The sequence below is a fragment of the Macrobrachium nipponense genome, chromosome 24 (genome assembly GCF_015104395.2).
Source record: "Macrobrachium nipponense isolate FS-2020 chromosome 24, ASM1510439v2, whole genome shotgun sequence".
NCBI classification, from domain to species: Eukaryota; Metazoa; Arthropoda; class Malacostraca; order Decapoda; family Palaemonidae; genus Macrobrachium; species Macrobrachium nipponense.
In genome coordinates, this window is record NC_061091.1 from 18,918,090 (window position 1) to 18,940,779 (window position 22,690).

Here is a 22,690-nt window from a genome sequence, read left to right on the forward strand (position 1 = left end):
TTATAACTAATTGTCCCCGTTTTCGAGCATTCCTTCGGCCCCTACCTGCAACCCCTCTCGTTCCTTTTACTGAACCACCGTCTATATTCTCTTTCTTCCTTCGTACTTTCCACCCTCTCCTAACAATTGTTTGAGAGTGCAAAAGCGAGGTTTTCCTCCTGTTACACCTTTCAAACCTCTTACTCTCAGTTTTCCTGTCAGCGCTGAACCTCATGGATCCCAGCGCTGGGCCTTTGGCCTCAATTTTATATTCCATTCCATTCCTAAGACATGGCACCCGTAAGGACTGGCTTCCTCATAAACACCTCATATAAACACCTCATATATAATATATATATCTATATATATATATATATATAGATATATATATAATATATATATATAATCTGTCGAAGTTGTATTGGAAGTTCGTGATTTATCCTTTTCCAGAGGTCCCGGTCTTCTTATGTAAATTATTTCTGAAGTGAAAGAATGCCAGACGGAATCTCAGAATTTCCGAGAGGAACAACGCTCTCTTCGTCATATTTGTCGTCCTGGTATTTTGCCAAATCTCCTCTGGGATGGAGGGAAATTTCTCATTTCATTCTAAATGAGAGCATGAGGACAAAATGGTCAAGATTTCCAGCGGCTGAAAATGCTGCAGAAGTAAATAAAATATAAGCTCAAATTACATTTGTTTGCGCTGCTTATGAAGAGTGGTTCAGTTACTCTCAAGTTACCTCAGTCACGTACGTAATAACTGGCCACAAACGTTGCCTAAGATTCCCTGTGGCTGAAAATGCCATAGACATAAACGTGTACCATTTCTAATTACGTTTGTTTGTGCTGTCACTGATGACTGGTTCACTTAAGTTCATAAGTAATCGAAGTAAATCAGCAGATATATATAAAAAAAAAAAAACACACACACAAACTTTTACCCTATTACAAATCGTGTTGCCGGCACACAGACGAAACCGTGACGTCATCACGAATAGCCCCACATGACCTCGAGAGCAAAATTGAATAAGTGAAAATACGAAATGTCACCAAAGTTCACCTGATCTGAGGTCACTTGGTATTCAAGGCTGTGTGTCGTTTATGCTCGCGCTTCCCTTTGACCAGTTCTGCTGAAGACCTCTATTGTAACGGTGTTTACCAATTATATATCTCCCTCTCTCTCTCTCTCTGCTCCGACTTCAATAAACAGAGCAACAGATTCTCTCTCTCTCTCTCTCTGCAAAATTCTAGTCGAAGATTTCATGTCCCTCTTTTGAGTCATCACACATGAATGTGGTAAACATAGGATTCTCTCTCTCTCTCTCTCTCTCTCTCTCTCTCTCTCTCTCTCTCTCTCTCTCTCTCTCTCCTCTGTTTGCAGTCGCTGTAAGGATTATCATTTTTGCCACATATTTTTTTCTTCCAGCCGAGGGCATTTCAAAAGTGCGAGATTTTAAAACTGCACTTATTGGAGCATGTTCTTATTCCCTTTGTAAATAAAGGCGTCGGCTGGGAATTCTGTAAATCGTTTTCCTTTTGTCTTGATGGCTTCAACGTTCTGCGGGGGTGTGTGTGTGGGTTTTTGGGAGATATCTTTAATATTTAGATATATATAAATATATAATATTATATATTTATACATACATTTTATATGTGTGTATGTATGTATGAATGTATGTATCTCTATATTATATGTGTGTAAACTTGGTTTCTTTAACTGTATCTTCTAAAGTAATTTATATTTTCCTTTCTAAAAGTGCAAACATAACTGAAATGTGTGTACATCTTGTAAAATATGTTAGCCCTTTTATGTTAACAGACACACCGCTTAAATAAGGCTCTGAGAACACAGAAGAAGTGAACCGAATACCAGAGATTAAGGGACAAAAGTGGAGGACAAAGTGAGACTGAAAGTGACTCTTTGACAACGCCTGCGGGACCATTGTGGGACGACACCAAAACCAAGTATCAGATCTGGAAATAAACGTCCTCTTTGGTCACTGCAAGGAAGAGAGGGACGCAAGAATTGACTACCCACTGGGAAAAATAAGAGACTTTATGATAGTGACCCACAAATGTCAGGCTATATATAAAATGTAAAGGTCAGTGTAGAGTAACACCGAAAGCAGAGATATATAAACCTTTCAGAATTAGCACGGCTGCAAGTTTGGCCGAATGTGTCCTAACTGAAAATTGATTTCCTGTATAGTCTGCACTGAGGAATTTGGGTAACTTTAGTCTCAGCAAGTATGGGTGAATGTGTCCTAATTGAGAAAAAAAAAAAAAAAAAAAATTGAAATAAGGTTTCTTTACAGTTTTCACCTTCTTGATTTGCTGTATAGTCCACATTTTGGAATTTGGGTAACTTCAGTGTTACCAAGGACGGTAATTAAGGTGGGAAATATAATCATCAAGAATTCTTGATATCCTACAGTCTGGAATAACGCTGACTAAGGAAACCTTAAGAGAAGAATCAACAAACTTAACTTAAATCAATAAGGAAAAAGTAAAGAAGAAACAAGGCACAGTCTAAACTGAGAAAAGAAGCGAACTCAGCAGCTGAACTCGCTACGTTGTTAGCGGTCCCTTGGGAAACAGGAAATCGAAAGTGAAGTACGACCTTATTACAAACACTTGAGGAGGAAGCCTCAGGTATGTCAAGGACACTACAGATGCCTCAAAGTTCCCTATAATGACCACCTGCTAAATGCATAGGACTGAAGGTCACAACTATATGAGGCATTTCAGAGGCTGTGGTGGAGATCAGGAAGGGAATTGCAGAGAGCATATGAGATTTCACGGGAAATTTAAACACTTCTTACATAGGTGAAATAAGAGTTATAGAACAGAATTTAGATTTTTATTTTTTAAATGCCACCTCTTGGATCTGGCCAAGCTAGAACTTGCTTCCCATATGAGGGACAATTCCTTTCACTTACATTAAGGTAAGAGGTAGAAACGTAGTATATGTACAAGCACCTCCAAAATATGAGGCCCTCTAACGGTTATTCGGTTACTAAGACTGCAAATGCCTTGTTATCTCCATGGTTCAAATTGATGAGGAAGGCTCGAGAGTTGAATGAAGTAGAAGGGTGGAAAGAAAAGGGAACCTTTGGTCAGCATATTACAATAAAGAGGAATCAAGCACGATTGAAAATATGCTGAAGAAATCTGTACGTGATCTCCACCATCTCTTGGCGAACTGGTGAATTCTCAGTAAACTTTTCAGTCTCACGCAATGGCGTCATGATTTCGGAAGCCACTTTCCAAACCTAAGTTTAAATACTGGTTAGTATAAAGTGCATCTTCTATGTTTAGCTTTCGAAGCTTATCCTTGGTCAGAGTATGTTTGTAGAACCTGTATGGTGAACTATTATACTCCCGTCATCGTACCGCATGCGGTGAACTGTAGGCGTTACTTAAGGTTCTTTGCAGCGTCCCTTCGGCCCCTAGCAGCAACCCCTTTCATTCCTTTTACCGTTCATATTCTCTGTCTTTCTTCCATCCTACTTTCCTCAACCTCTCAAACAGCTGATTGATCGTGCAACCGCGAAATTTTCCTCCTGTTACACCTTTCTAACCTTTGTACTCTCAATTTCCGTTTCAACGCAGAAAGACCTCATAGGTCCTTGTATTTGAACTTTGGCCTAAAATCTGTAATCTGATCTACTCTATTGTGTGGTTATACTCAGATTACGTAATGCCTTTTGAGTAAAGCGCCGAAGATCAGTGTAGTCTCAAAGTACAGAACACTGAGCACTGAAGTCATATTATGAAGTATTTTTCGGAAATCCTGCCCTTCGTGTCATTCAAGATATGTTACAAAAATGAATGGCTTCACATTCATGTAGAATCATCGCATTTTCGCTCTGACCGTCTTCTCCTCGGGACTGGGTCTGATTTTATCAGGAATATCCTAACTTTTTTTTTCAAATAGGTTTTAATACTTTCTATTTACCTACCGTTTGTCCTTTTTGTTTTCTTGTTAATAGTTATGCTTGAACACGATTAACTGTAACCAATGTACACCAGATAGAATTGCAATTGTATTAACTGCAAATTGTTTGGGTTTTTTTACAAAAACCAGTGAATTGCAAGCTGTGTTCGCCAGTTGCAGTAGAATTATGATGTTTTTTCAGTTTTTTTTTTATAAAAACCTGCTAATTTCAGGGTGTTTTCTTCAGTTGCAGTAGAATTGTAAATGTTTATATCTGATTTTAAAAACCAGCGAATTGCAAGATGTTTTCGCGCCAAACGGGAATCCACAGATAAGTTTATTTCTCACCACTCCCCCAAGGCTTGGTGAGACTAAATAAAACACAGTGTTTGAGTCCAGGCGGAAGTCACAGAGAGAGAGAGAGAGAGAGAGAGAGAGAGAGAGAGAGAGAGAGAGAGAGAGAGGCGGAAAAAACTATCGACGTGTTGAATAACGAAGGTCGAGAATTCTATTTGCAGCCAGTGACGTCACGAGAAGGAGGTTCTCTCTCGTGCTTCCGTGCCTTATCGAGATATTTTCTGTGTGTGGAGAGAGAGAGAGAGAGAGAGAGAGAGAGAGGGACACTCGAACATAAACGTGCCACCAATCGATTCAAGGTCCGAAAAATTTCGTCAAGGGAACTTTCTATAGAGATATGTTTTATTAAAGAAGAAATATGGCGAAAATTGTTTTCATAATACATTCCATTTTCTTTTACTTGTTAAACAACTGCAATCATTTTAAGTTTTACAGATGCCAGTGATCTTAATTTTGTAATGGATCACAATGGGCAAAGTAAAGAGATATTTTTTTATTAGAGAATAAGTATGGGAATATTGCATTTGACTTTATTTTCGAAGCGCTTCGAAGAAATCAGTAAAAAAGAAAGCGTTTGATCTCCCCTGGTAGGTACATCGAAGATTCTTTCATTTCAACCTGTGGGCCTGGTAGGTTCTGGTATTCCAAGTGGATTTTTAAGTCGCCTGTTTCCCCGTGTTTTTATATCAAGGAAAACGAGACATCTTGTATGAATTGGTCTCATATAAAAATAAAGTACTAGTGACGTTTAAAGGTGATTTGTTGTACTGCAATACCGTTATTATGTAGATTATAACATATTGAAAACTGCTGGAATTCGTTAGAAACCTTTTGGAATTCATTAGAAACCTGTCGAAATTCGTTAGAAACCTTTTGGAATTTATTAGAAACCCTCTGAAATTCATTACAAAGTGAATATTATCAGAATAAGTCACTAACACGTGAGTTGAAATTTGCTGGAATGAATGAAGTTGTAATTTGCTGGAATGAATGAAGTTGAAATTTACTGGAATGAATGAAGTTGAAAATTGCTGGAATGAATTACTGGGAAAATAAGTTCAGAAAACTTTTTATAATAAAATGAATAACAAGGAACGTTGGTTGAAATTTGTTGAAATGCACAGTATAGAAAATGAGTTCTGAAAATATAGATGCAGTTTAGCAATAGCTGCTGTTGAAGATGTAGATATTAAATATTTTCCCATACTCGAAACCTGAATTTTCTGAAACATAAAGAGAATCTTCGCAAAAGAGGTCAAATCTTTTGTAAATTTTCGCACATTTTTTTACCACGATTTCTTACTAGCCCGACTAGAGCACCTCACGCTGTGCGCTGTGGGCATTACTTAAGGTTCTTTGTAACGTCCCTTCAGCTCCTAACTGTAATCCATTCCTTTTACTGGACATCCCTTCACATTCTCTTTATTCCATCTTACTTACCACCCTCTTCTAACCATTTTCCCATGGTGCAACTTCGAGGTTTTCCTCTTGTTACATCTTTGAAACCTTTTTACTCTCAGTTTCTCTTTCAGCGCTGAATGACCTCATAGGTCCTATAGTAGATTCACACCAACCGTGCATTTGATGTCTAGGCCAGTCCCTTACGACGCTCCTGATTGGCTGTTGATAAGCCAGTCACAGGGCTGGAAACTCTCAGTCTCTCAAGAGAGTCCACATAGGCAGGATGTATGTTCCAGACAGACGTATCCCTCAGGAGAGTTGGAACATACATCTTGCCTATGTGAACTGTCTCGAGAGACTGAGAGTTTCCAGCCCTGTGAGTGGCTTATCAACAGCCAATCAGGAGCGTCGTAAGGGACTGGCCTAGACATCAAATGCACGGTTGATGTGAATCTACTATAGCGCTTGGCCTTTGGCGTAAACTATACTCTGTTTTTTTCCATCTGTCCATCCGCCTGTGGTGTTTGCGCATGGTAACACTGCGTCCCGGACTGTAATTCGCATACAGTAAATTATTAAAACGGTTTTCAGTTGCAAATATAGACCAAGATATCCTTTTATTTACCTCAAACTTACACATAGCTTAACTATTTAAAGCCCGGGACGCAGTGTTACCATGCGCGACCACCACAGGCGGATGGACAGATGAAAAAAAAACAGAGTATGTATAGTATATATTCCTTTCCGTTCCATTCTCTCCAAACCGAATAGAATGAATGAAAAGTGGGTCATTTCCACTTCGAAAATCTCCTCTTTGATTCCTCACCATCTAACGACAATTTCCTCCTCGCCTCTCTCCCTCAGCCTCCGGGACGTGCATGCCATCATCCGCTCTGTCTGAAGGGGCGGACTGCCGAGGCGACTTCGAGTGCGGGGCTGGACTCATCTGCGACCTGGGATCCTGCGTCCGAGTCCAGGGCAAAAAACGCTACAGTAAGCAGAAATAGAGTCGACTGTCTCTGACTCTTGTGAACGCGCTGTCTGACTCTTGTGAACGCGCCTTGGATATTCATCTCAGCAGACTGGTTCTTGTGTTTTATTGAATTAACAGAAATATGCTTAAAGTAGTTAAGCAACTTTTTCTGCGTTTTGCTGAAGGGAATGTCGTAGGGTTTAACGAAAATATACTAAAGTAGTGTTTGAGATATGCATTGTTATTTAGCTCTTTTGTTTGTGTTCAGGTAAATTGAAGAGTTAATTTTTTATAATTGGGAATTTTACAGATAAAAATTGCAGAATCAGTTTGTTATAATTGGCGATTTTTTTTAGGTTATTTGCTGTTAATTTTTTATTGTTAGGGATTTATTCATGTAAAATGCAGAGTTAATTTGTTATAATCTAGGAGTTTTTGGTAAATTACAGGGTTAATTTCCTATAATTGAGGATTTTTTGGTAAATTGCTTAGTTAATTTGCTATAATTGTAGATTTTTGGTAAATTGCAGAGTTAATTTGTTATAATTGTGGATTTTTGGTAAATTGCAGAGTTAATTTGTTATAATTGGGGATTTTTGGTAAACTGCAGTAAATTTGTTATAATTGGAGATTGTTGGTAAACTGCAGTAAATTTGCTATAACTGGAGATTTTTGGTAAATTGCAGAGTTAATTTGTTATAATTGTGGATTTTTTATAAGTACTGCTCCCACAAAAAATTTTTTTTTCTCTACTACATTAAAACGAACACGAGTAAGAAGGCCAGTCAGGGGTGTCGACCAGTCTAATAGAGACTGGAACTAAAATAATGCTAATAATAACAATACAAACAGCCTCACACAGAATATGTTATAGTTTTTTGGTATTATTGCTGTAATCAATGCATAAATCATTGCAAGTCCTTTACAATTGATTACTTTAGTTTATATACTTTTCTATGCATTGTATATTCATATGTATCAATTGCACATGTACTATCGAATATTTGTACTGCCAAGAGATAGAAAAGTGTTAAATATTAATATTGGGATTGGTATAGTTATTTCATTAGTATATGTATATTTATGTGTGTAGCTTATATGATGTTTTTTATTGACATTTCAGTCTTCAAGTGGCAATCATTTTGAGCTCTGAATATTCGTCCAATTTTCATTTAAATTCCTATCTTTATGTGGCGGTCATTTTCCACATTTAATTTTCAATACTTTCAAATGTCAAGCCACAAATATCCAGTTCACATCAAATTTGGTATACCTTGGGAATAACTGACACCCACAGGGAATTACTGTATAAGTGATACGGAAGCTTTCATCTGACCTGGATTCGAACCCATGTTGTTTAACGTTGATGAATGGGAGAAAGTGATTTAATTTAATCCACTCGAATACAGTATGTTACTGTATTCAGTATTTTAGCCTTGAGAGTCATTGATTCGGATCTAGGTCAGGTTAGGTGCATTAAGCATATAGAGGTAGGCTAATTTCGGAGCAAGGTGTTGCGAAATCTACAGTAATTTTGTTTATGTATATATATATATCTATATATATAATATTATATATATATATTATATTTTTATATATAATATATATATATATATATATATATATACATATACAGGCAAATGTCACTACAAAAAGTGAAACAGCGGAGTGGTGCCAGACCTTTTGACTGACTGCTAAGTAAAGGACAGTAAGTCGAAAGGCCTAGGACCACTCTGCTGTTCCAATTTTCTTAGTGACATTTATATTTATTAATGTATATTCATCAGGCTCCATATTATCAATATCCAGTTATACATATATACATATAATGTATGTACATTTATATATACTATGTATGTGTATATTCTTTTTGCTTCTTGCACTTATGGAAATGGTTATGAGAAACCATACTAATTATCCGTCACATCTGACAGACGAGGCCTGCAGCGTCAGCTCGGAATGCGACATCGGACGGGGCCTGTGTTGCCAGGTTGTACGACGTCACCGACAGATACCTAAGACGGTAAAATTATTGATTTCTGTTCAAATCTTCCATTAGTGACTTACGCTTCGAATCTAACATTCCAATAATTTTGTTTCTCCTTTCCTGGTTCTCTCTTCTGATGGTCCTTATCTTTTTCCTCGCATTCATTGCAGAAAACTATTTTCTTTTCGAAAATGTGTGTTTGTGATTTTATGCTCCATCAGTCAATCGTATTACTGGAAAAGTTAAAACAAAAATATTGAATTGTTTCGGTAGTGTTTCTCTGTCGTTAATTTGTTTAAGTTTCTCTTGAAGAGAAACGAAAGTGAACCTCCATCTTGATTATGAGAACACTTTCTTTACAATAGATCACATGTGAAGGTCGTCTACAAAACTATAAAATAAAACTAGAGAGTCATTTAATAAAAGAGTAAATGGAACCTCCACTTTAATTATTTTCACCTTGTTACGCATTTCAAACTTTTTGCTCTTAAGTTGCTTTTCAGCGCTGAATGACCTCATAGGTCCCAGCGCTTGACCTTCGGCCTAAATTTTATATTCCATTCCTGGTACAATCCTGCATTGCTTTTAATTACGTTAAACAAAAAGTAAATGCAGGTAGAATCTAAGTGTCAATTGCGCCTGAAATTTTATTTGATTAATATATTTATTTGTAGGAAATTATATTAAAAGTTAAAATGTTGAAATTATATACTTAGCTACCACCATCATATCCGTTACTATATTGTAAGCATCTGTATGGAAATTACACCGATCCATTCCTTATGTTTTCATACCTAATAATATGTGAATAATATACTTATTTACAAGAAATCATTATTAAAGTTACAATAATAAAAGTATATACTAAGCTACCTCCTTCGTATCTGTTACTATATTGTAAGCATCGTTATAACAAACTGTACCATTCCATTCCGTATGTCCTCTTGCAATTTTAGGTACAATAAATTGGTACTAAACGATTCTTTTGCCTTTAAGGAAAGACCTGAGGTTTTTCAGCCTTTGAGTCAGTAAGAGATACATTGTGCCTTCGAGCCGAGACCTGCGGTTTTAGAGTCAGTAGTAAACATGAGTTGTGCCTCTGAGGAAAATTTTGAGGTTTTTGAGTCAGTAATAAACATGAATTGTGCCTCTGAGCAAAATCCTGAGGGTTAGGAGTCAGTAATAAACATTAATTATGCCTCTGAGCAAAGACCTGAAGTTTTTGAGTCAGTAATAAACATGAGTTGTGCCTCAGAGCCAAGACCTGATGTTTTTGAGTCAGTAATAAACATGAATTGTGCCTCTGAGCAAAGATCTGAGGTGTTTTAGTCAGTAATAAACATGAATTATGCCTCCAAGCGCAGACCTGACGTTCTCTTGCCTCACACCTCTTATCTGTCTGTCTTCCTCAGCTGTGTGGCTATTTCAAGGACCCCCTGATCTGCATCGGACACGTCGCCACCGACCAGGTAAAACCAGAGAAGAGGAAGCAGTAAATTGTCATCCTTCCCACATGTACCCAGCCTACTGAAAGTTGGTGTGTTCTCGTCAGTCTGTGAGTGTGTATGGGTGTGTGTTTTTGGTTGCTTGTTCTGGACTGATAGTTTTCCTTTGGGCTGATGATTTACCAGTTTTACCTGTCCCTTTTGCTTCCATGGACTGCCCTCGCTAAGATTTTAGTCTTTCTGTTTGCTCTGCTTTTGTTTTTTGGACAGTATATTCCATAAATAATACAAGATTATGAAGTAATATACTGTAAGCAAGATAGCAGTAGCATGTCACAGGAAATCTAAATAAAAACATAACAGAGAAACTAAGACAGTAACACTTGAAACGAATGCAAAGGTAATACAAGCATCTCACAAACGAATAAAACAATAACCACAAGAATGTGAAGACGACATCAGTAGAAAATGAAGTGGTAACAGCAGACACAACATTGGATCACAGAACACTTTATAAACTTATAGATGAAACAGAAGTTATCGGAGAGACAGAGTGAATAAGAAAACAAAAAGCAGGGAAAGAGAAAATGACAAAAACTGACCATAATGTTTAGTCATATAGAAACTTGAACGGTTAAGGATGCATGTTGTGAATATAAGATTGTAACCAAGTTGCAAATTCAAGTTTATAATTTTTTCTTTCGTTGTCTTTTATTTTTTCTCTGTGCAATGTTTTGCCTGTAGCTAACAGTTATTGCTTACAAATTTTACTTTCAGCGGTAAAACCTGTACTGCAGAAAATAGGAAGAAAGCTTATAAATATTAGTTATACTTTTTATTTTGTCAGGTATGGGATTTTTGTTATGTTGCTTCTTTCGTGATGAGATTAGAATGTATCATTACTTTCGCCTTTATTACTTCTCGTAATCTTAGTTTCACGAGTTGGAAAATATTAAGGCATTGAAAAAGTCCTTTCCTAACCATTTTTTTTTTTCATTTTACTAATGTTTCTGCTTCTCTCTCTTAATTGTTTTGTGTAATTTTCATCTCATTTGTAGTTTTGATGAATCTTCAGAGCTTTAAAAGGATTTACTTGGTCCTAGGCTCAAATGAATTCAAAATTCTGCTTATGCCTTTTAACAGTTATTTCTTTATATCACTTTGTTTATACTTTGCACTTTGCTCCTAATTCATAATTTTGCAAAATAGGTAGCTATTTGAACTATTGTGTGTCATGTTTTTTATGCTTCCGTCTCTTTCCATTTTGTTTCCATATAACTTTACTTTCGGATAATTCAATCTGCATGACTCCTTGCCTTAAATATTATAGTGTTCAAACTTCTGCAAGCAATTTGCATGCATTGGTGCCCAACAAGTGAATTTGAAGCATTATATGATGAAGGAATGGCATGAGATAAACCCGGTATGTAAATGATTTTATGTCTGTACAGCACGACAGCAATTTGTGATTTGCATATGCCATTGCATGTAACTAATTACCTTTATTTTATCATGGCAGTTTAATAACTGAAACACATTCAAAATGTTGGATATTGCTTGGATAAAACACTTGAGCATTTCAGAGAATGATTATTTAGCAGGAATGTTTATATATATATATATATATAGATATATATATATATAAAGATATAGATATATTATATATATATATATATATATATATATATCATATAGATATATATTACTTATATATATCTTATATATATAGATATATATATATATAATATATATATATATATATTATAAATTGTACGGTTCCTGACCTGCATGCTGTAGATGATAAGAGTTACCTCTAGAAATTTAAGGAAAGAACAAGTCTTAGCCAGTATCTCATTTGTGTACCAAATGTAATATGTATGTACTTGTCATTTTACTTGCAAGTAAAAGTTTACCGGAATGGACTCCCAGAATATTTCTTGAATTGATAGTCTTTGAAAACCACTTGAATGTTGTTTAATCATTAAGTCATTTCTTGATTTTTCCTCAGTGTTTGACATTCTGGCAATTGAGTAAATATTCCTATCTTGGACAATCAAACTTTTCTAAGATATTTGGTTTAGATGAAAAGTAAAATGAACTCATTTGGTACTAACTTATTAGTTTGTAGTTTAGCTTGTTTTGCTGGCCTCAGAATGTTGACAATTCATTACTTTTGATACCATATCTTTTTTTTTTTTTAATATGCATGGGGGATCTCCATGCTGTGGTACGCGGACGGCATTTTTGTAACTTTGCAAAATGTAGTTATTGGAGGGCGAACAGAGGCTTTTATTTTAAATCTTGTGCCAGATTAAACTTTTAGTTTCAAGTGCTTGCTTGTGCATAAATTCCTTTGTTCATTTCTTATTTCTTCACTTTCAGTAGCAAGAGAAACTTGTTATAGTGATTGTATGTGAACTATTATTATTGTTATTATTTTTTTGATCTCTCACAGTCCTCCAATTCGACTGTGTGGTATTTATAGTGTGGGGTTCCGGGCTATATTATTATTTTTTTTTTTTTTTTTTTTTTTTTTTTTTTTTTTTTTTGCTCTATCAGTCTTCTAATTCGACTGGGTGGTATTTATAGTGTGGGGTTCCGGGTTGCATCCTGCCTCCTTAGGAGTCCATCACTTGTCTTACTATGTGCGCCGTTTCTAGGATCACACTCTTCTGCATGAGTCCTGGAGCTACCTCAGCCTCTAGTTTTTCTAGATTCCTTTTCAAGGATCTTGGGGTCGTGCCTATTGTTCTTATGATTATGGGTACAATTTTCACTGGCATATCCCATATCCTTCTTATTTCTATTTTCAGATCTTGATACTTATCCATTTTTCCCTCTCTTTCTCTTCAACTCTGGTGTCCCATGGTATTGCGACATCAATGAGTGATACTTTCTTCTTGATTTTGTCAATCAACGTCTCGTCTGGTTTATTGGCACGTATCCCCCTATCTGTTCTGATACCATAGTCCCAGAGGATCTTTGCTTGATCGTTTTCTATCACTCATTCAGGTTGGTGTTCGTACCACTTATTACTGCAAGGTAGCTGGTGTTTCTTGCACAGGCTCCAGTGGAGGGCTTTTGCTACTGAATCATGCCTCTTTTTGTACTGGTTCTTTGCAAGCGCCGGACATTCGCTTACTATGTGGTTTATGGTCTCGTTTTTATTATTATTATTATTATTATTATATTATTATTATTATTATTATTATTATTATTATTTAATGATAAAAGAAACTTGTTAAAATTGTATTAGAACTACAGTATCTTGGGCAGTGATAAGGAAGTGGGGGCGTGGGGTATTATTATTTAATTGTTTATTATTATTATTATTATTATTATTATTATTATTATTATATTATTATTTCTCCCTGTACAGGTTCAGCACGTGGTAGACCACACAAAAGGAGAGAAGAGACTGACAGGGAAGGTGCGAGCTTACGGGAACATCTAAGATTAAAATCATATCTCTTCAAAAATTAACCCCCCCCAAAAAAAAAATTAATAAACATATCATCACAGACAGTGTTCATCTGAAATAAACTTATTTTTATTTCGTGAAATATGTTAATACAAAAATTGTTCTCCCGTACGTTCATCGTCAGAGTTCAAAAGCAGCATGAAAGCAAAAATAAGATTGTAAAATGCACTGAAAGAAACCAAACATAAAATTGGGAGATAAAATGCTTTAAGAAATGAAGTAACTGACATAAACATGACTGAAATTGTCATCTTTCCAAAAATATTATTGCATTGGAGGTTGTAAAAAAAAACAAGCAGGTATATACTTATTAAACATACACCAACACATCAAAATTCACAATTTCTCAATGTGACGAAGAATTTACGATTGCATAGCTGTTCATGCTGCCTTGATTGAGCCCGCTTGTTTCAAAATTGAAAAGATGAATTCCACAGGGAAAAAAATAAAAGTGAGGGAGAAAATCACTCTGAACTGATGACAACCGTCAATGTCCTAAAGATGTCCTGAATTGTCCTAAAACTTGGTCATGAGAAAATTGAATGGACTTTTTAAGCCTCCTCTTTCTGACATTTTTCAGAGTTGTGTATCTAGTCATTAGATAGTTAATATCTTTTGAATGTGAAGTTGTTAACAGACTCTCTCTCTCTCTCTCTCTCTCTCTCTCTCTCTCTCTCTCTCTCTCTCTCTCTCTCTCTCTCTCTCATGACCATGCGAGTATGGCGCCTGTTTCTTATTGCCATACCTCTGAGATTGAGAAAATGTTACAGGGACATTTTAATTCCAGATTCTCATTCGATTTAAAAAAAAAAAGACAAAAATATAAATAAATAAATAAATAAATGAACAAAAGCTAAATTGAACTCAGAAGAAAATAGATGTTGAGGATCAGACGGAATGGATCTTAATTCACTTCACTTTTCATCTCTTTAATTATTATGTCTTTTTGATGGTCACATGTTTAGAGCACAGACCTAAGGATATATATATATATATATATTACACATGTATGTATGTACTGTAATTGCATATATATGTGTGTATTCTGGTATATACATACATGTATACATAACTAATCTTATGACATTATACACATTCTTAGAAAGCTCTCTCCTTTCTCTGTACTAATATGCAGAATATATGTATATGTGTATTATATATATGATATATATATATATATATATAGATACATATATTCTGATTTACTCTTCACTTACATTCAATTCTTAATCATCTTCATAAGCAAACAGATAGAATTACCTACTAGTAGACAACTTCACTTCTTATGAGAGAGTCTTATCTGTTGTTCGCAAGACACTTAAATATCATCACTGTTACCTTTATTGAAGAAAAATATATCTAATCTTAAACTTGAATGGGATAATATTTAAAAAAAAAATATTAAAAAAAACAAAGAGTATTATCGCAGGCATGGTGTTTTAGTGTGATGTTTGTATTGACTGTTTGTATTGCAAGTGAATAAGAATACAAATACTAAGGATGACCTACAGTACCTAAATACTAATGACTATGACTAACTACTGTCACTTCTGAACTATTATCCCCTTCCCTGTACCCACCCCAATACCACAGTTATCTCTTTACAAATCTACCTGTACCAGTTGTGTGTATTTCCTTAAGCTGCTTTTATTATAGAAATGCATATAAATAATCTTCAAATCTGAATCTTAAGAAGAATGACGTTTACCCAGAGGAATAAAAAACAAACCCACCTTGGAGTATCGCGCTGTTAATGTAGATGGGCTGTACTCTACGTGGGTTGAGAGAAATATTGTTTGTTTGTCAAATAATACTACATACTATGGAATATATAGAACTGACTGACCTTAATAAATGTGACTTGATCTGATGATATTATTTTCCCAATGTGTTTTGTGTTATAGAAATAGCTATGTGACATTTCTTTCAATTTTATATGTTTATTACGTGGCTGTTGACAAAGTGATAGCTCTCTTCTTTAGCTAAACAGAGCAATAATAAAAAAAAAAAAAAAACTGACAGCCAGACCAGTCAGTGAAGAATGAGAGAGGCTGGAGAAGAGATGAAACCAGTGGTGAAGATTGGGAAAATATCTTGATTTATCCCAACTGTGAATGGAAACAGTGATGAAATTTGTCGAAATTAAACAACTGGCTTTGTTTCAAATTCTGTCTGAATCAAATTTGTGGTCTCTCCAGTCCAAGATTTGGAGCAATTTCTTCAGCTGTAATGTATACAAACTATACGAGCTAGATTTTATTTTCATCCAGTTCAAAAGAATGACGAGAAGGAGGAGGAAATTGAAAAGTAAGAAGAACGTAGCAAAATTTGTTCCATCAACAACAGATTATACAAACGGCTTAACAGAGTAGTAGCAATGATTGTAGAGAGAAGAGTAATTCATTACGATCAGCTAACGGGATCTTATGTCAGTCTTGGTCGAATTCCTGAAACCCATCAAGATCAACAGAAAAGTCTTGCAGGTCAATAAAAATAAAGAAATCTCTATTTCATGTCGCCTTGTCAAAGCTATACTGTTGATCAAAATATGGCTACAGGTGCTGAGAAGTAAAGGATTAGTCCAGGGATGGGGAACCTGCGGCCTTCTATGACCTTTTGATATACGTATGTACATAGGCTATATATATATAATATATATATATATATATATAGATATATATATTTATTAACCTATATGATATATATATCTTTTTTACATTGAAACATAGTCTAAAATCTATGCGCGCGCGCGCACACACACACACAAAAGGAAAGTTATCTGTGTATAGTGATGTCGCTCCAAGAGATTGGTAGCATTTTTCTTCAAATCCAGTGAATCTAAACTTAAAGCAACTAATTACAGTATATAAGGGTAATGCTTCCTTGTACGCTACAGGTTCGATTCCCGGCTCGGTCAACGCGGAATCAGAGAAATTTATTTCTGGTGATAGAAGTTCAATTCTCGATATAGTGTGGTTCGGATCCCACAATAAGCTGTAGGTCCCGTTGCTAGGTAACCAATTGGTTCCTAGCCACGTAAAAATATCTAATCCTTCGGGCCAGCCCTAGGAGAGCTGTTAATCAGCTCAGTGGTCTGGTAAAACTAAGATATACTTAACTTAACTTTTGTACGCTACACTAGCCTAGTGGGAGTGAGTTATTTCATGAATGATACAGGAAGAGTTCCTGTCTCGTCCGCCTCCTCACTGTGGTCACTGGTCTGAGTAAGCCAGAGTGAGTAACTACGTACACTACTCGGTAATTGTGTTGTCGTGGCTTACTTCATATAGACTTGTTTTGTAAGAGTGAGTTAGTTATACCCTTATTAGAAAGTTTACATCTGCAACTGCGTGCATTAATTTTACAGACTTGCTTTTAATCGTTATGACAAAATTAGAGATTCAGTTATCGCAGTCTTGCTAATATGTTAGACCGGCTGTACACTGTTCCAGACGAAACGGTCTTTAGATAAGACACAATCAATCGAAGTCCGAAACCATGTTCGTAGAATCTTGGCCATGAATTTAGCAATTGCCATTTTGCAAGATTGGAAACCGTCGATATTTGATATTGATTCTGCAACAATTAGTGAATGATACATAATAATACTAATCACAGAAAAAATATAACCAATCTATATTATTATTGTTGTTGTTATAATAACAAGATAACATAGTTGTGGATGCAAATTTATTGATGTCTTCTCTAAGATTGTTTTGTCTGGGTCAGTGTGCGGCTGGCCTAATTCATTATTAACCTTTTTTATGCCTTTTCAGAATAAATACATTTCTTTTTGACCCATAATTATGTCAAAAAAGTTCAAACGGACTTTGAAAGAAGAAAACAGGATCTTTAATGAAGAATGGGAACTGCAATATTTTTTAGTGAATACTGCATGCAAAATGTCTTGCTTGCTTTGTGATACTGCAATTGTAACGGTTAAAAAATTCAATGCACAACAACATTATGCTCCTCATAAAGACAATAAATATGCCAAATTAGAGGGTGACTTTCGAAAGATAGCACTGCAGAAACTGAAAGATGGAAAACAGAAGCAAAGACAATTTTTCCAGTCTATGTTACATCAAGGGAATGCTACGACAGAAGCAAGCTATAAAGTTGCATATTTGCTTGGAAAAAAAGGTAAGCCATTCAGTGATGCAGAACTCATAAAGGACTGTATTTTAGAAGTGGTAGGGTGTATAGATCCCGATAAAGTTAATAAGTATAAAGAGGTGCCTCTTTCAAGAAGGACTAACACAGATCGACAGCATGAATTGGCCTGTAATGTAACAGAACAATTGAAAAATGTAATAGAAAAAGAGAATATATATTACTCGGTAGCTTTGGATGAATCAACAGATTCCACTGATTCAGCACAAGTATTGTATTTTATTCGTGCCATAACAGATGATTTTCAATTATATGAAGAATTGCTTGCTTTAGGCACCCTTAAAGGAAGGACAAGGGGGATAGATATTTTTAACAACTTCAAAGAGCAATGTCATAAAATAGGACTAAATTTTACTAATTTGGTAAGTGTGTGCACGGATGGTGCTCCTGCTATGATGGCTAAAAATGAAGGATTTATTGGACATCTTAAGTAAGAAATCCAAGAACCAAATGCACTGATTTCTTTTCATTGTATTTTACACCAGCAAAATCTCTGTGCAAAATCTGTAACTTTAAATGACACTTTGCAAAAGGTTATAAGCATTATTAACTATATTCGAGGGAATGCCTCAAAGCATCGTCAATTTCGAAGCATGCTGATGATGGATGACGAAGTAATTAGTGTAGATTTGCCATATCACTCAAAAGTACGCTGGTTGTCTTTACGAAGGCAAATTATTGACTTTTTCAAAGAAAACAACAAGTATTGTTATTTATCAGATCCAAATTTTCAGGGATGTTGCCTTTTTATGTAATGTGATGTCAAAACAAAATGAGTTAAACATTTCACTTCAAGGCAAAATTAATGTATATATGATATGGGGCAGAAAATGCAGGCATTTAGTAAGAAACTGTTGCATTCAAGTCCCTTTTGGCTCAATCAAAACTTTCAGAAGAACACTTTCCCCAGCTTACGAAAGTAATGAGTGAAACTGAGGATATCTGTGGACATTTTAAAGAATTTGAGTCTGTTTTAGACACATTGATAGAAGAATACAATAAAAGATTTAATGATTTTGAAAAGCATTGCATCACACTGAAACTTGCTTTTCAACCTCACTTAGTTGATGTATCAGAGGCTCCTGAAGAGTCACAAATGGAGCTTATTGAAATGTCTGAGGATAATATTCTGAAGTCTCTGTTTGACGAGAGAGAAAATCCCGTCGAAATTTGGAAAAACGCCATTGAATATCCTCGTCTTCGTGAACATGCACGACGATTGATTTCCTGTTTTTCTTCAACATGCTGTTGTGAATCCACATTTTCGTAATTGGCGCAAATCAAGAATTCACTGAGAACTCAGTTGACAGACGAGCATTTGGAGGACCAATTGAGACTAAGAACCAATATGCTAGAGCCTGATATCAAAATGCTTTCTCAAAAGAAGCAAACCCAAAGAAGTCATTAATATGTATAAAAAAAATGTACATGCTTGCTAACTGTTTATTGAATATTTGAAAAATTTTACATTCTCGATGCTTATATGATATTTTATAATATTATTCCTTTACTTGTTCCTTGAATACAAAAAAAAAAACCTTCTTTCTTAATTGAAATACTTTGAAATGTCATGCTTTCGATATTATTCATTTACTTATTACTTTGAAAACTTCTTACATAAATGAAATATTTGAAAATTCTATGTTTTCGATATTATTCATTTACATATTACTTGTATAAAAAGTACATACTTAAATAAAGATATTTGAAAATATTATACTTTCGTTTTCTATAAACCTATCTTTTTTATTAGATTACTAATAAATTACCTAAGCGATAAAATAACTTTTAAAAATTTCTATGCGGCCTTTTGAGGGATGATGAATTGTAAGATGGCCTTCATGCACAAAAAGGTTCCCCACCCCTGGATTAGTCAAATTCTAAAGATTTTTTTTGTCAGATTATGCTCCAGCCTCCTGAGCTTGGTTGGTATTTGAAAGATTGAAGTGATCACCTTTCTTAGAAAGCTTCTGGTCTGGAGAATGTCAGCTGCGAGAAATATTAAATAGAAAAGAGACAAAATACCCGAACCAGATCATCTACAAAATTCTTCGGAAGTTTTTCGGGAAACTAACATAGCAACGTTCCTTGTTGACCTTCAAAAATGCAGGAGTTCTCTGGACCTGATAAACAGGAAAGATGAAACTACTGTAATTGCTGAGGGGCGTAATCGGTTTGAAAGTAGAAGCCGAAAGCAAGTTCTGTTTGATGATTAAAAACCCAGTTATTATCCAGTAGGATGTAACAGTGGAAGAAAGTTTATTTGCCAGAGTTTAGAGCTTTGATAGTAAAGAACCAGAATCTCATCATGGCAAGGACGAAGAACTGGATGTTGGACTTCTTCCTCATTTTCCACTGAAGTCAAGAAAGAGATATATCAGCGTTCTTGGTCAGTACAGTGTTAGGAAACTAAGAGCACTTAATGTCTGACTGGCTGCTGGATGCTTTCATGTATATGCAGTCATTCGTGCCATTACTACATTTTTAATCGTATTTTTGCTGATAGTTTCCCTTCGTACTCAACTAGTGTCGAGTCTATGTTTAGAAAGAGGTTATCTTGACCCAACTTTGATGCTTGTTTTTTATCTCACTCTCCTACATCAGGCAATCATTTTTTGCTGCTTTTTCTGTCACTGCTGAACATCGTAAGCGTTTGGAGAATATAGGAAGCTTTAAGGCACCAGTGCGTAGGAAGCTTTAAGGCACCTCTCTTGCACTGGTGGTATATTCAGGCATTGATGCAGTGTGTATCATTATATTAGCTATAGTAGTGAGGCTTTTTTATTTAGCTTTGACTGTATGGCTAAGTAAGCTGCAGTAGTATTTACTAGGGCTTTTGAAGGAAGAATTAAACGCAATTTAAGGTTTATACCAACCTCATACATATAGAATGAGGGAAACATTTTGGAAATTATATTTGAGTTCTCTTACTGCACTCTTAAACGACTGAAAATCTCCAAATCTTTATGAAGATAATCTTAGTAGATGATGGTTTGATTTGATGGTTATTTGGCAGTTGAGACTGGGCAATTCTGCTTAGAGAGAGAACACGGGTATGACAAAGGTAACGAGATCAGAAGTGTAAGTGCCTCAGTGGCGTGGTTGATTTGGTCTTGGCCTGCCACCTCGGTGGCAGCGAGTTCAATTCTAGGGCATTCCATTGAGGTGTGAGAGTTGTGTATTTTCGGTGACAGAAGTTCACTCTCGACATGGCTGAGAAATCACGTAAAGCCGTTGGTCCCGTTGCTAAATAACCACTGGTTCCATGCAACGTAAAAACACCATACAAACAAACAGAGGTGTAATTTGTGGAAGTTAAGTCAATCATTGCAGGTCTTCATAATATATTTTCCCCCGTAGAAAGGTAGTGCCATGAGTTCACCTCATGCAGAGCACTTAAGGTTCTTTGCAGCAACCCTTCTGTCCCTAGCTACGACCCCTTTCATCTTTTTGGTGTACCACCGTTCGTATTCTCTTTCTTCCATCTTCCTTCCCGTAGGGGGTTAGTGCCGTCGGTGCAATGTAGGCATTACTTGAGGTTCTTTGCAGCGTCCCTCCGGCCCCTAGCTACAACTACTTTCATTCCTTTTGCTGTACATCGGTTCATATTCTCTTTCTTCCATCTTACTGTCCACCTTCTCCTAACAATTGTTTCAAGTTGCAACTGCGAGGTTTTTCCCTCCTGTGACACCTTTCAAACCTTTCACTGTAAATTTCCGTTTTAGCGCTGAATGGCCTTAGTTGCCCCAGTGCATGGCATAATGCCAAAAATCTATATAAATAAAAAATCAAATCAAATTCTTCCATCTTCCTGTCCACCCACTCCTAACAATTTATTCATAGTGCAACTGCAAGGTTTTCCTCTTGTTACTACACCTTTCAATAAAAAATTTTACTGTAAATTTCCGTTTCAGCTCTGAATGGCCCAGAGGTCCCAGTGCTTGGTCTTTTGCCTCAATTCTATATTCTGCTATAATGAATATTCTTTGGACTTCCCAGTGTCACACACTGTCTAGAACCCCTCTATTTCACTAACATCATTTAATAACCTGATTTTAAATCAAAGGGAATGTCATCCCGGAGTAGCATTATTTCAGATGCAATACCAATAAATTTTCATTTTGGTGCTCCTCGACATTGTGATTATAACAGTTTACTGTATTCGGTGATCCCTTTTCAGCCGGAGTTGTATATATAGCACTTCAGTTGGTTAGGTATTTTTCATAAATTTTTTTATAACTGAAGAGGCAATCTACCAAAATCGCAAATGAAATAATGAACAACGACGTCACAGATTCAGATCTTGTCATAATTTTTTGCAAGAAGAAGAAGTTGAGACAGATGTTGAATGTAAACAATCGCCAGTCGCCACAACGTGCTCATTGCTGCGTGCTTTGATTGCCGAGACAACCAAGACTCTCTAGTTAATGGTGGAGATTTTAACATTACCGTGACACATGACGGAGGAGCCGTAAATTGTTAGGAGTGTTTTAGAGTGTAAGTAGTCTGGTATATTTGTAATTCGGTGAAATACTGGATAGGCCAGGTTCCATTCCGTAGACTACCTACCTAGGTACCTTAGTATTAGGTAGGTAGGGCTAGGTATGCTAAGCTTAGCCTAATTTATTTACTACCCTAAACTTTCTTAGAATAGGTACCAGGTTTTGACCTAACCAGACCTTACCTTCCTAACCTTGACCTGACGGGGCTTGAGTGGGGCTTTGCCCCTTTTTTGGATCCCCCCCCCCACAAGAAGTTAGGTAGTAGGGTAAACCTCCGCGTGGACTGGCCAACTCACCGACTATCACAGCTAGGCCACCCTCCAAAAAAAAGGCTTTTAAGCTTTCTGACACCGGAGATGGTCATCAGTCACGAGTTGTTGTTGGTGAGAGAAGGAGCTAAAGACCTCTAGTACTCTCCTTTCGAATCCTTTCGAAATAGCTAAGTATTTTCTCCA

At 36.0% G+C, this 22,690-nt stretch overlaps 2 protein-coding genes across 5 annotated transcripts in view; both read left to right on the forward strand.

Moving 5' to 3' along the window:
* Nucleotides 1–14,395, forward strand: part of LOC135205496 (ITG-like peptide) — a 99,451-nt gene extending 85,056 nt beyond the window's left edge. Inside the window, exons 5-8 of one of the 4 annotated variants that reach the window (XR_010312545.1) lie at nt 6,539–6,667; nt 8,582–8,670; nt 10,047–10,193; nt 13,459–14,395. Coding sequence is in view for 2 of the 4 variants with exons in the window: in XM_064236218.1 (XP_064092288.1) it covers nt 6,539–6,667; nt 8,582–8,670; nt 10,047–10,103; nt 13,459–13,533 (350 nt within the window). In the remaining 2 variants the exon portion in view is untranslated. The remainder of the gene's footprint in view (nt 1–6,538; nt 6,668–8,581; nt 8,671–10,046; nt 10,194–13,458) is intronic. The other 3 variants (XR_010312544.1, XM_064236218.1, XM_064236220.1) reach the window with 3 other exon arrangements.
* Nucleotides 14,396–21,999: 7,604 nt separating this feature from the next.
* LOC135205497 (RNA-binding protein 28-like) overlaps nt 22,000–22,690 on the forward strand; it is a 50,097-nt gene continuing 49,406 nt past the window's right edge. Inside the window, exon 1 of the mRNA XM_064236221.1 lies at nt 22,000–22,230. The gene's annotated coding sequence lies outside the window, so the exon portion shown is untranslated. The remainder of the gene's footprint in view (nt 22,231–22,690) is intronic.